The sequence below is a fragment of the Suncus etruscus genome, chromosome 11 (assembly GCF_024139225.1).
Source record: "Suncus etruscus isolate mSunEtr1 chromosome 11, mSunEtr1.pri.cur, whole genome shotgun sequence".
NCBI classification, from domain to species: Eukaryota; Metazoa; Chordata; class Mammalia; order Eulipotyphla; family Soricidae; genus Suncus; species Suncus etruscus.
The window spans coordinates 73,309,141-73,326,601 of record NC_064858.1 but is presented as its reverse complement, the minus strand read 5'-3'; the positions used below and the strand labels follow the sequence as shown (position 1 = coordinate 73,326,601).

At 37.1% G+C, this 17,461-nt stretch overlaps 2 protein-coding genes and 1 non-coding gene across 3 annotated transcripts in view; 2 read left to right on the top strand and 1 right to left on the bottom strand.

The window, feature by feature from the left end:
• BCL2L13 (BCL2 like 13) overlaps positions 1–17,461 on the top strand; it is a 1,170,396-nt gene that overhangs the window by 617,812 nt on the left and 535,123 nt on the right. The window lies entirely within an intron of this gene.
• Positions 1–17,461, bottom strand: part of OSBPL8 (oxysterol binding protein like 8) — a 198,789-nt gene that overhangs the window by 23,250 nt on the left and 158,078 nt on the right. The window contains exons 11-20 of the mRNA XM_049783649.1: positions 14,177–14,414; positions 13,579–13,763; positions 11,482–11,563; positions 11,109–11,207; positions 10,097–10,193; positions 8,304–8,402; positions 6,558–6,655; positions 3,760–3,849; positions 1,810–1,946; positions 55–240 (exon numbers count right to left, since the gene is read on the bottom strand). Of these exons, the coding sequence (XP_049639606.1) occupies positions 55–240; positions 1,810–1,946; positions 3,760–3,849; positions 6,558–6,655; positions 8,304–8,402; positions 10,097–10,193; positions 11,109–11,207; positions 11,482–11,563; positions 13,579–13,763; positions 14,177–14,414 (1,311 nt within the window). The remainder of the gene's footprint in view (positions 1–54; positions 241–1,809; positions 1,947–3,759; positions 3,850–6,557; positions 6,656–8,303; positions 8,403–10,096; positions 10,194–11,108; positions 11,208–11,481; positions 11,564–13,578; positions 13,764–14,176; positions 14,415–17,461) is intronic.
• On the top strand, positions 13,447–13,553 carry LOC126023518 (U6 spliceosomal RNA). The gene has a single exon (XR_007500635.1). It is a non-coding gene; the product is annotated as a U6 spliceosomal RNA (small nuclear RNA).

Below are 17,461 nucleotides of genomic sequence, written 5' to 3'. Positions count from 1 at the left end.
AAAATGATGACAACAAACTATGCTGATTGTCTATAGTATACTCTAATTACTTACTCTGCAAACTTGTAATGCCATTCGCCTGTGAGTGAATCAAGTTCAAATAATTTGCAGCTCCACTCTATATTCTTAGTCTTCCGGTCTCTGGCAGATTGTCTCTGAGCTTCTTCCAAAACATACTTTTCTTGAGTGGCTTCTGTTTGGTCTTTGGCATTTATGGCTCGAGTCACCCGTTGCCAGAGTCTATAACACATGCAAAGATAATATTAAAAATGCAGCAGGCCACCAAGTCTACAACGAAGAGACTTGAGACCCGTGACAGTGTTCATATGGGGTTTTGGCTTTTATAAATTTATAATCAGATACTTAGAAATGAATGAAAATAGAAGAAGCGGTGTCTTCAGTAGAAAGACACAATGGGGACTAATTTTTTTCTGTTGGCAAGAGAAATGTATTCTATAGATTCATAAATTCAGCACTGGATTGCGTTAAACTGAGATGGTAGGAATGAAATGAAGGCACAGGAGATGTATCCGTATTAAATATCTCAAATATGTTGTGCTTTCAACTCTGGATGCCCATATTATCCCCAACTTTTTAAAGTCAAAATTTCTGGAATTGGACTCAAATTATTCATTTAAATGTTTCCCAGCTTATTTTAATGCACAGCCAGTACTGAGAACCACTGATGTAACAAAGAAGACAGTGGGGCAAAACTTTTTCTTAATAAAAATTTGAGGTTATTATAAAGTTTGATATATAAAAACATAATATCTATATTCCACCCACCTGGGAAGATATATTAATATTGAAAGAATAAAGGTCATGTATATGGAAAGACACATGTGGGTTGAGTCCTTTATCTCTCATGCACTGTCAGCTTAAAATTACTTATCTTATTTAAAACTTGGTTTTAGGAATAGCAGTTATAAGTAAAGTAACAGACTAGTGTTTTCCAACCTTTCTACACCTGTAAGGAGACTGTCCAATGGCTAAAGAACATGGTCTCAGACGAAGCTGAGCTATGGATGGAGAACCATGGAGTTATAATTGAAACAATTTTCAGAACTGGTGTATACGAATTCTTGTACCTTTTGACATCACTGACCATATAAAAACTAGATATAACACACGCAAAAGAAAGACATGTGAGAATAGACAGTAAGGGCTAACCTGCTGTGCATGTATGAAGTACCTAGTATAGTGGAATTTTGTTGTTGTTTTTACTTAACTGTTTCCTTTTACAGAAGAGTGAGAATAAAATTAAAAATATACATGTACTGGTTCAGAATGATTGTACAGCAGGTAATTTCAGCTTTGGGAGCCGGCGAGGTGGCGCTAGAGGTAAGGTGTCTGCCTTGCAAGCCCTAGCCAAGGAAGGACCATGGTTCGATCCCCCAGTGTCCCATATGGTCCCCCCAAGCCAGGGGCAATTTCTGAGCGCGTACCCAGGAGTAACCCCTGAGCATTTTGGGCAAAGACCTGGTTTCCGGAAATTGTTCTGTCCCCGAGGGGAGTAAGGCATTGTTCCCTTGGTAACTGGGAAGGTTTGTACTGAGTCTGAGTGGGGTGGGGGTTGGGGTTCCACATAGACATTCCGGCAGGCATAAAGGTAATCATTCAGATCTGACTTTTGAATAACATTCATTTAACAGTTACATGTCCCAAATCAGAATCCTGTCAATATTTCACAAGTTACCCAATATTGATGAATTAAAATATGACTGCACACAGGTAAAAAGAGAACCCATTAGAGGTATTTAAAAATTCCCTTTTTACTTTCATGAAGTTAACTGAAAAATGAACACTTACTTTTCTGATTCAAATTCTCCTTGTTCTTCGAACTTTACTGTGTATCTTATTAGTCTTCTCTGCTTAATGTCTGGTGTTGGGTTCCAGAATACTTCTGAACTATCAGTCTTCTTTTCATTAATAAAAACTTCACTATCCTATATTTAAATAAGAGTATCATTGTTTATAAATATAATAATTTCTTTCTGATAATTGATATTGCAGCAATTTTTGTTGTTTTGTTTTAGGGCTATGATGGATATTAGAGGACCATTCCTGCATTGGTACTCCAGGATTGCTCCTGTAGGTCCTTGGGGGTAGGTACCAAACCAGGGCCTCCCTCATGCAAAGCATTTGCTCTAATCCACAAAGCCATAGAGCCTGCCCTAGCTGAACACATCAAATAAATTTTTTATGTTTTATAAAATAGCAATATTTATTAAGCCAGGAAATTTAAAAATGTGCTATTATAAGTAGTTATAAAAATAAAATAGAATAAAGAAATAAGCTACTTTTCACATAACTACTAAACTAAGTAGGAGAAATAGTTTGTAAAGTAATGATTCTATATGTAAAAATTATATTTGAATTTTAACATACAGGTTTTATACTTCACACTATACCCAAATTTGTATTGCTGATAGACTTTATCAATGCATTTTTAAGGTAAATTTAACTAGTACTCTCACAAATGCCCTTGACTTTATTGCCTTTTTTTTTTTAATAAAAGCATTAAGATTAAATGTGCAATACTGATAATTTAAAATTGGCTGACTACATAGGGAGTTTGTGATATTTTTACAAATTTACTTAACAGACTTCATTCATATGGAAAACCCCAAGCAACTGTGTGTTATCAAAGTCGATTAGTTTTTACAGCATTCACAGTGAGATCCTTCCTGGTGACCGTGAGTGTACTCAGTCCATTCAGAAATACCTGAATTTCTCTTAGCGCTACAAAACTAAGTGCTAAATTTCATTTCACATTTCATTTTTTAAAAATGAATCGGTAATCTTTTCTCCAAATGACATTTTGACAGAAGCCTGAGGCCTCTAGATTGAGTCTCTAGATCTAGCTTCAGTTTCTTACTCTCTCTCTCTTTTCTCTTCCCCATACAGAGCAGAGAAAATGAATCTCACAGTGAAAATTAATCGAGGCAGTAACATGATCAATCTTATTCAATTAAGTTCCTCTTAACAAAATGACCTAATGAATTCATATCAGCAGAGAAATAAAAGCTACTACTTTTAAATACCACAATATTATTTCCATATTTCTCAGAAGGATTTTTATCTAGTTAGAAATGTCTCTTTGGGGCCGGAGCGATAGCACAAAGGTAGGGCATTTTGCCTTGCATGTGGCCAACCTGGGACTAACCTGGGTTTGATCCCTGGCATCCCATATGGTCCCCTGAGCCTGGCAGGACTGATTTCTGAACACAGAACCAGTAGTAACCCCTGAGCACCGCTGGGTGTGGCCCCAAAAACCAAAAAAGAAAATGAAAAAAATCATCTCTTTATTCTAAGTCAGAGACAGTTCATTATTATTGTTTAAAGCACAGTCCCAGAGACAAAGTGCTAAGGTTGAAATTTTTTATTTTGTCACTGAGAAAATCATTGATGTTTTCTTGACAGTATTTCTTCCTCTATCAAATGGGAAAATACAGTACTTTACATAAATTAAAATTGATAAACTTTTTTTTTTAATCTCTTGGGAAAGATACCTGGTTGTGGTCAGCAGACAGGCTGTGCTAGGAACAGACCTCAGAGTTCCCGCAGGCCTTGCTCTGAGCCATTTCCCAGCCTTGACAAAAATAAGTGATACATTCAGATTTACTTTTTTCATTGATCAAATATTTTAAATAAAATTTATTACATAAAATAAACACTACTGTAAAAGAAACATCAAAATATTTGTGAGACAAGGTTTGCTTTTTTGGAACAGTGGTATTTTGGTAATGAAATACTTACCCAATGGCCTTCCAAAGTAGCTAGGACTTCTTTTCCCAATTTAAGTTTCCCTGATATTTGGTTAACATAGTCACTACTACCTAGAAATGGCTTTAAAAGAAAAAAGTATTAAAAACCATTTTATTATAACACATTTATTATATGTAAAATGTGTAGACAAAGGCAAAAAAGGAAGTGGTATATTGAAGGCATAAATGAGGAAATACTGGCTCATAATACAGTAAGAAATGTTCAACACAAAGAACCATGAATTTATTGCTGTGGAAAAAAATAGACAAAATGAGACTACGTATAGGAAAATTACACTTCTAGGGCCAGGGCAAGAGTACAGTGGGGTGTGCACTTGCCTTGCACATGGCTGACTCAAGTTCAATCCCTGAAACCTCACATGGTCCCTGAAGCCCACTATGAGTGATTCCTGAGTGGAGAGCCAGAAATAAGTCCTAAGCTTTGCTGGGTGTGGCCCACAAACATCCTCAACCCCCCCCCCCCCCCAATTCACACTCTGAGAACAGCAAAATGTTCTGACTGAAGAACTGTTCTTTAATGTTGTAATATATAAATCAAATATATCTCAGTAAACCTAAGGGAATTAATATAACTATTGAAAAGAACACCTACTTAAAAACAAAATAGTAAAACAATACCTAACCCAAAACTCTCTAAAAATTGAACTGGACACATTTCAAGAAATAAAATTTGAATTATATTACTATTACTAATTCCTCTTAGAGAAAACATTTCAATGCACCAATCTTAAAGACATCATAACTTAAATAACTTGTTGTCAGAACCTTCAAGTATAAGCAAAATATTTGCTAAGATTAAAAAGTATATCAAAGTACACGGTCAAATAACACAAGTGATACATACAATTTTAATTTTTTAATTAAATTTTTAAAATTATTACTTTTTTATTTTTATTGGTACTGAAATCATTGTGATCTACAAAGTCCTTCATTGTTGAATTTCAGGTATACATGAGTCGGGGCCATTCCCACCACCAGTGCTGACCTCCCTCCACCAATGAACCCAGAGTGCATCCTATACCACCATTCTTTGCCTCTTTGCCTGCCAGTTTAACAGGCGAATTTAAGTTTAGACTGTTAAAGTTTAGATCTCTTAATTCTATTGTCATTAACTTTGGCTTGGATATTTTGTTCTGTCTTCATTTATTTCTTCATCAATGCATCTGAAACCACTTGGACCCAGGCCCCTAGTCTTTCTTTTTCCTTTCTTCTTAGTTTTATAGAAAAATGCAGACACATGTGGTATAATAAAGAGACATATATATATTTTTTTTATTAGAGAAAAGTTGCTAACCAGAAGAACTGCCAAGTCTAGAGCAATTTAGTAATAAATGTCATATTTTTGTTGTTTTATTCTGGGGCCACACTGGCAGTACTGTTTTTGTGCTCAAGGACGTTCCTGGCAGGTCAAGGGACCGTATGAAGTGCCAGGGAGAGAAGCTGGGTCAACCACATATAAGGCAAACACCCATTCACTGTACTATAGCTCAGCTCCCAAGAAATGTTATTTTATAGAAATATATTTCTGTGAATATATTCTTTTTTTTTTTTTGTTTGGTTTTTGGGTCACACCTGGCAGTGCTCAGGGGTTACTCTTGGCTCTATGCTCAGAAATTGCTCCTGGCAGGCTCGGGGGACCATATGGGATGCCGGGATTCCAACCACCACCCTCCTGCATGCAAGGCAAATGCCCTACCTCCATGCTATCTCTCCAGCCCCTATTTCTGTGAATATATTCTGTGAACATAATGTACTACCCGCACAAACAACTGATACTATGGAAGATCTTATATTTTCCTTTTACTCTGAGGCACAGAACTTTTCTAAGGTGTCCTCAAACTATATCTTCTCCCTCTAGCCCATATGCTTTATCCATTATCCACAGGATAATGGATGGAGACTATATTCCTTCACTTGGAATGGCTTATTCCTGGTTCTGCACTCAGAAATCACTCCTGGTGATTATAACAAAATCATTCCTGGACTCGAATGGAATATACTAGTTCATATGGAATCTATGGATCAAACCAAGGTCGACCACATGAAATGCAAGCACTCTACTCACTGTACTATTATTCTAGCTCCTAAACTGCTCTTTATTTAACACTTATATTAGCATAGTATCAGGTACATGTGTTGCCTGGGTACAGAGTGTCCAAGCACAAATTTCCCACATCTCCCTCTTGAAATGGTACTTTTTTTTGTTTGTTTTTTTCCACTTCCCATGACGCTCAGGGGTTCTCCTGGCTATGCACTCAAAATCGTTCCTGGCTTGGGGGACCATATGGGACACCAGGGGGATCAAACCGCTCGCACCACCGCTCTGGCCCCATTGAGATGACACTTTTATATTTTCATGCAGAGATGTATAATAGGGCTCTTTCTGGTTTGGATAAGCCCACTCTCTCTTTTGACCATGTTACTCTCTTTCTTTTCCATTTCGCCCCTTCCTCAGCAAAACTAAGTTCTTTTTTTTTTTTTTTTTTTTTTTTACTTAAAAAAAGTTATAGTATCATTCTTCTTTTAAAAAGAAACTTTTAAAATTTGTTTTTGGGCCATACCCAGTGGTGCTCTTGGATTTACTCCTAGCTCTGTGATCAGGGATTACTTCAGGCAGGCTTGGGAGGCCATATGGACTGCTGAGGATTAAACCCAGGTCAACGGTGTGCAAGGAAGCACTGTACCCATCTGCAAGGCAAGTGACTTATTGCTCAGGTCCCAGTATCATTCTCCTTGAACAAGGACTATCTCCTGTCATTTTGTACGAACCTTTAGTTTGAATTCAAGTACTGCACTATATCCAGTTTTCTGACATGTAATATTGACAGTTCCACCAAGCTCCAGTGTCATGGTGCCATAAAGAATTCCTAAGGGGACAAAATGGTTTTTTAGAAAGGTTGCAGAAGACACTAGTAATAAGCAGTTTATCATCTATTTTCCTAGAATACAATAATATAAGATATTAATGTATTTTATATTACAAATAATTATATAATTTATCATTGTCATTGCATTAATAATTCACAGGCAGTATTTCATGAAAAATTAGGCTTGTTCTATATTTATTATTTTTTATTTTTTGGGTCACACCTAGGAGCGCTCAGGGGTTATTCCTAGCTCTACACTCAGAAATTGCTCCTGGCAGGCTCGAGGACCATATGGGATGCCGGGATTCGAACCACCGTCCTTCTGCATGCAAGGCAAACACCCTACCTCCATACTACCTCTCTGGCCCCTTGTTCTATATTTAAAAAGATAAAGACTGATTCCTATTCTAGATTCCATATCTGCAAATCCAAACTCTTGATAACTCCAGAATCAACACCCACAGTACTGTGTTGGTCACACACACCCAGAAATAAAGTGGCAAACACTGTTCACTTGTTCAATGTTATAGCTAGTCAAGTAAGAGGCCCTCCCACTAGATACAAACATCCATTTGGAATATATTTAGTGCCACTATTCTTATCCTTTTTCAGGTTGATAACTTTTTTTTTTATTTAAACACCTTGATTACATACATGATTATGTTTGGGTTTCAGTTATGTAAAGAACACCACCCATCACCAGTGCAACATTCCCATCACCAATGTCCCAAGTCTCCCTCCTCCCCGCCCGACCCCTGCCTGTACTCTAAACAGGCTCTCCATTTCCCTCATACATTCTCATTATTAGGACAGTTCAAAATGTAGTTATTTCTCTAACTAAACTCATCACTCTTTGTGGTGAGCTTCCTGAGGTGGGCTGGAACTTCCAGCTCTTTTCTCTTTTGTGTCTGAAAATTATTATTGCAAGAATGTCTTTCATTTTTCTTAAAACCCATAGATGAGTGTCATTTGAAACGGCCTCTAAGAGTCATGATGAAATGCCTTTGAGTATTCTGAGGCTCAAGATATTGTGATATACCAACTGGAAAAGTTCAAATACTAAAATGTGGTTCAGGCATGAGTTATAGTACTTTGGTTATAAGTTCAATGCCAAAGAATCAAACGCATATACTAAACTATCTTTAAATATAAAGAAGGTGAGCTGAGAGATAGATCAAAGGACCAGAGCACATGGCTGGCAAATACAAAGTCCCAAACTTGCTTGCTGTCAGTGATGGTACCCTGAGCACTACTAGAGTGACCAGGATGGTGTCCAGCATTCTCAGGCCCAGATTACAAGGCCAAAGCATGAGAAACAGCCACATACAATATCACCAAGAGTGGCCCTCAGGCCTGAAGCGCTGCTGGGAAGCTCTTCCCATAAAGAAAGAAGAGCAAGGTGAGGTATTCACTGAGGAAAATGTGACAAGAGATTCACAGGGACTCTATTTTGTTTGCTCTAAGCAATGATTCCATTTACACTGAGGGTTTGCTTAGAAAATATGACTGTTGCAAAGAAAAATAATATGTTTAAACAGAAAAAAACATGTAAAAAATTTCCCCAACAGATTCTGTGGCTTAACGTAGGAATGATTCAGAGTTTGAGAGAGATTCCAGCTCCACTTCGACAAGTATGGGAAATATTTACCTTTACAGTGAGCATATGGCATTGTCATTACATAATCTTCACCTCTGTTCAAGAAAGTTAACCGTGCTTCTCCTTCCAATATTGCAGACAACGAGTTTCCTGAAATCAAGTTCATCATATTTCACAAAACTAAGTCAAATTGGTTATATTTAGAACACCTACCAGTTAATTATAATCTCAAGAGTAAAAAATTAAGCCTAAGAACAGAGCATGAGCCAAGACCCTGGGCTTGATCCCTGGCACTACATAACACATCAATGAGTAATCAATCCATCTGAAGTGTGCCTTTTGATCATTCTATAACTTTGCCCAGGCATGGAACCTAAAATACTACCATCAAAATAAAAACTTTATAATCCCCAAATTTCCCCCAGGCTCCTTGGCCATAAATACATAAATATAGATGGCCAAAGGCACATGAAAAAATGGTCTACATCATTAATCATCAGGGAGAAGCAAATCAAAACAATGAGGTACCATCTCACGCCACAGAGACAGGCAACATAACAAAGAATAAGAACAATCAGTGCTGATGGAGATGCAGGGAGAAAGGAACTCTCATTCACTGCTGGTGGGAAAGCTGTCTAGTCCAGCCTTTATGGGAAATATGGAGATTCTTCAAAAAAATGGAAATTGAACTCCCATATGATCCATCATTCTATACTACTCCTAGGGATATACCCTAGAAGAAAAACACAGTACAAAAATGCCTTCTGTACACCTAAATTCATTACAGTGCTATTTACAATAGCCAGAATCTAGAAACAAGCTAAGATATCTGACAATAGATAATTAGCTAAAAAAAACTGTGGTACATATACAGCCATCAGGAAAAATGAAGTCATGAAATTTTCCTATACATGGATGGACATGGAGACTATATCTGGTATTGGAATGTGTGTGTTTGTTTTAGCCAAGATTAAATATCATTACTGATTGGCCCTGAGCAAATATTGAACTGTACTTCAATTCTTTCTCTATCCAAATACTGAAATAGAAAAACTGGGCCCTCAGGTACAATGTAATGAACCAAAATCCCTTACTGGGGAGGCCATTGGCCCTCCTGTGATGGTAGACCTCCTTCTCAATTCAAGTCATTTAGACGACAATAAAGCCATTCTTCTAGGGCTACAGCGGTCAACAGACTGAGCACATACTTAGCAGATGGGGTCCCTGCCACTTGTGGGGGTGTGGCTCCTTCTTCCCCTCACCCCATCCCTATCTTAGAATGGCTAAAGATGAGGGAAATACACTATATAGAATAAAAGGTGAATTCAGTCTTCAGTGGTGAACTTCATATAGTTAAATATATAGGCTAAGATAATAAAGCACACCTGCTACTTTGAATACATAATTGCAATTAAAAGAGCTCATTATTGGTCCTATTTGTGTTTTTGCTTTGTTTGTGCCACTTCTAGAGGAACCATGGGGTTACTAAAAACTCTGTGCTCAAGAATTACTCCTAATAAACTCGGAGAACCATATGGGCTGCTGGAAATCAAACCTGGCTCAGCCACATGCAAGGCTCTACCTGCTATAATATTGCTTCAACCCCTCCCCACAATATTCTTTTGTAAGTGATGTTCATGATAAAAACTTATATAAAATGAGTCATATCTTTATGAATTGGCAAAGAAAAACATAAAGGTTATAATGCAAGTAAGTGTGATCTCAAGATGACATATAAATTTCATTTTGTTAGCAGTCCAAAACACTAATAAAAGTAAAGAAAAAAAAATACTATCTCTCTCTCTTCCAGAAAAGGGTGTAGACCGAAACAAAGGGAAACTCACCATAGAACTTGGACTTAGCAAGGATACTGCCACTAAGGCAAAATCCATCCTTTCGGTTACTAACATAAAAGGCAGATATCGGTGGATGATGGGACACCTAGTGAACACAGAAAAAAAACATACACTAAGTTCATTATTTTTTCTTTGTTCTGACACCACTCCTGGTGGCGCTCCAGAGTTACTCCTTGCAGGCAAGGGGGACCATATGGGGTGCCAGGAATTGAACCCAGGTCTGTCCCAGGTCATCTGCATGCAAGGCAAATGCGGTGTTATCACTCCAGCCCTTGAGTTTATTATTTTGTTACTATGAAAAGTTTAAGTTTGAAAAGCATAGTTTCAGGGGCCAGAGAGATAGCACAGAGGTAGAGCTTTTCCTTGCACACAGTCGATCCAGGATAAACCTTGGTTTGATCCCCAGTGTCCCATATGGTTCCCCAAGTCAGGAGCAACTCGAGTGTCACAGGATGTGGCCCAAAAAGGGGGAAAAAAAAAAAGCATCGTTTAAGAATAAATAAAAACACACAACGAGTTCAATATTAATAGTTGTACAGCCATGCTCTAGAGAATTTAATGAGTCAGTACTTCTACTAAAAAAAAAAAATCCAAATCCAAACAAAACAAAACAAAACAAAATTGGGGCTGGAACATTCGACCTGGGACCAACTTGGGTTCGATCCCCCAAATCTGCCACACCCGCCTCCAGCCTTCCAGGTGCAATTCCTAAGTGCAAAGCCAGGAGTAACCTCTGAGCACTGCAGGGTGTGGCCCCAAAACAAAACAAAACAAAACAAAACAATAACAACAAATCCCAGTAATGGGGCTAGAATGCCAATACAGTTAGTAGGGTGTTTACTGTGCACACAGACAACCTATACTCCATGTGATCCTCTGAGTACAGTCAGGAGTGATCTCTGAGTTCAAAGCTAGGAGTGTACTGAAATCCTTCCCTCAATTGAGTACCAATAACTTTTGAATCCCCCTTTCCCCCCTCTATCACATGTACGACTAGTACCTGTTCAGCAATATAAAAGGTTTTGCTGTTTGTTCTGGGATGAATCCACAAACAACGGAAAGTCTCACCAAGTATAGGATTATAAGGTTTCTTCAGTCCCTAGTGAAAAACATACAAGTTTAAAACGATAAATACAGAAGATTCAAAGTAGTTTAAGTTTGTCAGACTGGAATTAACTGAATATCTGTGAGCCACCTTTATAAATTCACATGGTGCCATGAGATGTGGCATGACTTCAAATATAGTACAGAACTACTATAGCAAATGTTTTGCAATTTTACTAGCTCAATGATTTCCTGAAATATAATTATTAAATAAATAATCTAAAGATATCATAAAAAATAAAGAACCTGTATAAGACTAAAGAAAGTACCTTTGGCTTTTTATAGAAGCCTGACAAATACCATTTCACGACTTTCTTCAACCGGAAATAAGGATTTTCTTCAAGAGCAGCCCTAAAATATAAATGATAAAAGAATTGTGACTCACTAGTTATTAGAAAAATATACATTTACACCATAAGAAAAAGGGCAGGATAAATCATTTATGTCTATAAAGGGGTTGGGAGGAAAAAACCCTGGAGCAGGCCAACAAGATGGACAAGCAAAAAAAGACATTTAAGCAGAAACAGAAAAGAATCTCTAGAAACTAAAAGTAAAGGTAATGGGAATGGCATCCTAGCCACAGGTACAAATTGAGAATCGAGCAAAAAGTAAACTGTTCCTTATACTTGGCCGCAATAATGATCCTTAATTTCCTTTCTGTTTCAACATCTGGCTATGCTGCCAAATCATGTTGCCAAAAAGAGCTAGAATTAAGTGTCTTGTAGTCTGCTAAAAATTGAAGCATAAGTCTTGGTAAAAAACAAACAAACAAACACAGGAGAAATCAAAGTATAGTGAGATATCACCTCACACCTTCTAGGATGGCCATCATTAAATGAAGTGATAATAAATGCTAGTATAGATCTGAAGTAAGGGAACCGTGGGTACAGAGTTGGTAGGATTATAAATAGATACAAACCACTAAGCAAAGCAATATAAAGATCCTGCAAATAAAAAATAGAACTATGTAGCCAGAGCAATATCACAGTGGGGAGGCATTTGCCTTGCATGTGGCCGACCTGGGTTTGATCCCCAGTATCCCATTTGTTCCTCCAAGCACCACTAACATAAAAACAAAACACAAAGAATTTCATAGTAGTAACTTTTTAAGTCTCATTTTTTCTTATTTTCTTCTCATTTTTTCTATTATTACAGAATCTAAAAAAATGTTTACAAATTTAAATCATTTTCCACTTAACCCATTTTTAACCTTCAGCTTCCACTTAATATGCTACCAAGGGATTTTTTGGAGTGAATGAAATTACCAGTCAGTCTATGGGAAAGCTGAAGTGTCGTTTTTCCTTTCAAAGAAGAAATTTTTAGAAGCCTTGACTTAGCTGCCCCTTTGCTTTTGGTAAAAATACTGCACAAAACACTGATAGAAAATGCCGAAAGTCAATTTTTAGGTTCTTCAATTTAACTGTTCATGGTCTACTGTGATTTTTTTTTAAGATAAAGTGTGAAATAGAATAGGCTAGAATTCGGCTTATTAATGGCTATGCCAAGTAACTATTGGAGAGCAACAACCATGATTTTCATTCCCTATCCTAGTTCTAATTCTCTTCAGTTTTATTTTTAATTCTTTATAATAAAATCTATCTATCTATCTATCTATCTATCTATCTATCTATCTATCTATCTATCTATCTATCTATCTATCTATCTATGTAGTTCAAAACAACTTAAAGACGTATTCTTTTATTGGTTTTCCAACTATATTTTTGACAACACTGAATAATTCCTCTTTCATCTCATTCCCTTCTGACTTCTTCAGAATTATACCTAAGATCAGCGAAGAGAAGCAAGAAGGATTTAGGCATGAGAGAGAAACTACAGGCAATATGCCTTGTTATAAAAAATTACAGATGACTTCAACCATGCAGAACAAATTAGCATAAACAGAACCATAACTAAAATGGAATCTGGGTAAGAGCTTAAGTCAAGGAAAAGCAAGAATGTAAACTTCCTGTCTCTAATTTAAAGTTTGAAAACACCACAGAACCCATGCTATGGGTGCTGGGTAGAATTTCTCTCAAACTTTTACCCTGCAACTCAACGTCACACAGGAAACTAATACAACATAATATAAAGTATGCTTTTCAGTATGGCAGTAACGAGTGATGAAGAAGAGGATGCAATCCCCTTCAGTCTGCTCTGTGAAGACACAAGTACTAAGCAGAATTCTGAACAGTCTAGAATCCTAAAGTATCTTCTATTTCAATAAACAATAACCGGTGCTCGCTTTGGCAGCACATATACTAAAATTTGAACGATACAGAGAAGATTAGCATGGCCCCTGCGCAAGGATGACATGCAAATTCGTGAAGTGGTCCATATTAAAAAAAAAAAAGCAACAACCTACTTACTCAGACAGGAAATCTGCATGATAATAGTAATCAGAAAGCTTATCCAGGAAAGAACGTGGCTCCAAAATAAATGTGGGCAGAACTACCCTGGACAGGTCCATGCCAGGACGGACTTGTTTCAACAAAGTCCAGATAAGGCTTTTGTTTTCTTCAGAAACAGTTTCTGTTTGAGAAGCCTCACCTGCCTTTGAAATGAACAAAATACAAAAATAGTGTATTTTAGACATATAGATAATGTAGAAGAGAGTTAGCGGTAAAAACCTGTGGTCTCTTTAGCACTATTATAAACATTTTTAATATACAGAAATATAGTCAGTGGCTATAAATTTTAGGTAAAAAAGGTTGTAGCAAGAGAATTCAAAGCGATAATATATACCCATCATACAAACACAATACTATCTTTACCTACATCCTAGGTACTTTACAATAATTTTAAAATCTTTGCAATTTATTTTGTACCTGGTACAAAATAGTATCCTATTTTGTATCAAGCTGTGCAAAGCCCTATTTTCCAAAACAACCTGAAGAAAATGTCAATTTGAAATGTAATAGGCTATATGGGAAACTGCATGGCATACATGTGTGTTAACTTCTTTACCTCTCCCAGTTCTTCATGGCTCTGTTCAGTGTAGGTCGTCTCTTTTAAAGGTTCAACTGGTTCAGGTTCAATATATGAGTCATCTTGCCTCTCAGAGGTATCTGTGTCACTTTCTTCACTTTTCCCCATCACTTCATTATCAGATTCATCATGCTCTTGATCGTTTTCCTTATCAGATTTATCAGAATACATATCTTGGTCCTTAAAATGCTGTCGTTCAATTTCACTATCGTTTAACCTTCAGGCAAGAATCAAAGAATAAAGGAGGTTAAGAATATTTAAGGGTGGGGCCGGGCGGTGGCGCTGGAGCTAAGGTGCCTGCCTTGCCTGCGCACGGACCGCGGTTCGATCCCCCGGCGTCCCATATGGTCCCCCAAGAAGCCAGGAGCAACTTCTGAGCGCATAGCCAGGAGTAACCCCTGAGCGTCACAGGGTGTGGCCCAAAAACCAAAAAAAAAAAAAAAAAAAAAAAAAAAAAAAGAATATTTAAGGGTGAGGGCCAGACTGATAGAACAGTGGTAGGGTGATTGCCTTGCATGAAGCCAACTGGGGACCAACCTGGTTTCAATACCTGGAATCCTATATCGTCCCCTGAGCATGCCAGGAGCAATTTCTGGGCAGAGCACCACCGGGTGTGGCCCAAGAAAAATATAAAGAATATTTAAGAGTGAGGGGCTGAAGGGGACACAGCAGGTTTGCCTTACATGCAGCTGACCAAACCCAACATCCTATATAGTGCTCAAGCTTGCCAGGAATTGACAGGTGTGGCCCAAAACAACAAAACAAACAAAACAGAATATTTAAGAGTGATATATGACATTTATTAAGAAGAGAAGGAACAATTGTATTTACAACTGTATAAATAATATATGTATCTAGGAACCAACTAAAAAGGGAGGTAAATAAAATTTGTACAAAGAATAGAAACAAAACAAGGAAATGGAAAACTGTTCCATGTTCATAGACTTGAAGAAGTGACATTCTTAAAGTGACCCTCCTATCAAAAGCATAACACAGATTCAATGCAAGTCTTATTTCAAGAAAAACAAATACTACAAATGCTATAAAATTTATAGAGAATCATAAAACTTCTTGAATAGCACAACAGCCCTGAGTAAAAGAACAAAAATGTGGTTGAACTATATTAAAAATTTATGATTAAAATAGTGCTATTAGAATAACAGATGACACTCTAAACAACAGACTAGAATTAAGGACTCAGAAATAAACCCGGCAGTGAATGAGATTCCCAGTATTTTTGATACGTGGCATTCTTACTGGTGTCAGATGGTATCTTGATACAGTTTCCCTAATAATTAAGTAATGATGACTATTCTTTCATACGCCTATTAGCCATCTGTTGGTCCTTCTCAGAGAAGTTCTTGTTCATTTTCATTCCCCACTTTTTGGATGGGGTTTGAATTTTTAATAAAAAAGGAAACTAAATAAATGACTTAGTGCTGAAGCAACAAATCATTTATAACTAAAGAGCTTCAAGGTAAACATTCTTAGAAGTGGCATCGATAACACTCATTCCCTGGAGCTGCACAAAGTCCACTGGGTAAGTTTCTTCTCTTCTGGAAGTCAACCAGGTTAGAATCTGGGCATCCTGCATGGTATCTTTCCCCACTCTCATCCCCACCCCCTAGGAGGAATATAACCAGGAGGAATATCTTAGTACAGAAATAACCTCTGAGTATTGTGGGTGTGCCCCTCTCACAACCAAAACAAAACAAAACAAAACAAAACACACCACACAAACCCAAACTAACAACAACATAAAGAAACATTCATTTCCCCTATCACTTAGCTCCTCCATCCCATCCTATTCAATTTAGTGTCCCTTTATGGGGATTAAGATAAAGTTCCAGACTTGCTCTGCAAAAGATATAAAAATTAGATGATGGAGGTTTTTAACAAAGAACAGAACAAAAGAATAGGGAAAAATTCAGTACAGATTATATGGAGAAAAGAGCAATAAATTAATTTACAAAAATAATAAAAGAGAAGAGGAACTTCAATGCTGAGATTAAGTGCTACAAAGCAAAAGTTGAGGGTAGGACAAGGTAAGAAAAAGGAATGTATTTTTTCTAAAATAGGAACCTCAAAAAATCTCTACACCTTAAGAAAAGTGCTTCTAAGTTTCCTTAATTAATGTAGATTGTATTATTATTATTATTATTATTACTAGTAGTAGCAGTAGTATATATAGATCATTATATTAACTATATGAATGCTTCACAAGGAAGGCCATAGAAAGGATTCAGTTTTAACAGTAGTCGTAGTAGTAGTAGTATATATTTATTATATTAACTCAATGAATGCTTCAGAAGGTAAGCCATAGAAAGGATTCAGTTCTAACACACACAGATAACACAAAATAAAAACGCATAAAAAATGCAACCTCTCTCTTACTCATGCACGCACAATATAAATATAGCATTAGGAGGGCATATTTTCTCTCTTTTATTTTTTTTTGTTTTGGGCCAAACCTGGTGGCTCTCAAGGGTTACTCCTGGCTCTGCACTCAGAAATCACTCCTGGCAGGCTCAGGGGACCATATGGGATGCTGGGGATCAAGGCAAACACCTTACTCACTGAGTTATTGCTAATTCTCTATCATAAGCTAGGAAAAAATCCACATATAATGCAACATTTGAAATGGCTTTCAACAATGCATAGAAATATAGCAGATGGGGCCGGAGGGATAGCATGGAGGTAAGGCATTTGCCTTGCATGAAGAAGGACAGTGGTTCGAATCCCGGCATCCCCTGAGCCTGCCAGGAGCGATTTCTGAGCACAGAGCCAGGAGTAACCCCTGAGCGCTACAGGGTGTGACCCAAAAACAAAACAAAAAAAAAAAAAAAGAAAAAGAAATATAGCAGAGAGAAATTACTCCTAATGGAGGGAACAGTGTGCAAAGGAGGAGGCAGATGACATACTTATGGTGGGGAAAGAACAAGTAATTCACATTGCTGGAACTAGGGAAGTAACTCTCTCTCCCATACAGAGCACTACAATTTTTTTTTTTCATGATTCAACTCTTTATCAAAAGACCATCTATTTTTTGAAAAGCATAAACAACATACCTTTTAGTCTGAAACCTGAGATCATAACATGGATAATATTCAATGATTGAAGCTATTAGCAATATAAATTGAGGCAGCAACTAGAGATTGAAGAGATTTAAATGAAGCCTTAAGCCATACTGGCTTAAAAAAGACATAAAATATGGCATAAAAAGACAGTTAAGTCCCAATCCTGATACTGTTTAAAAATTCCAGG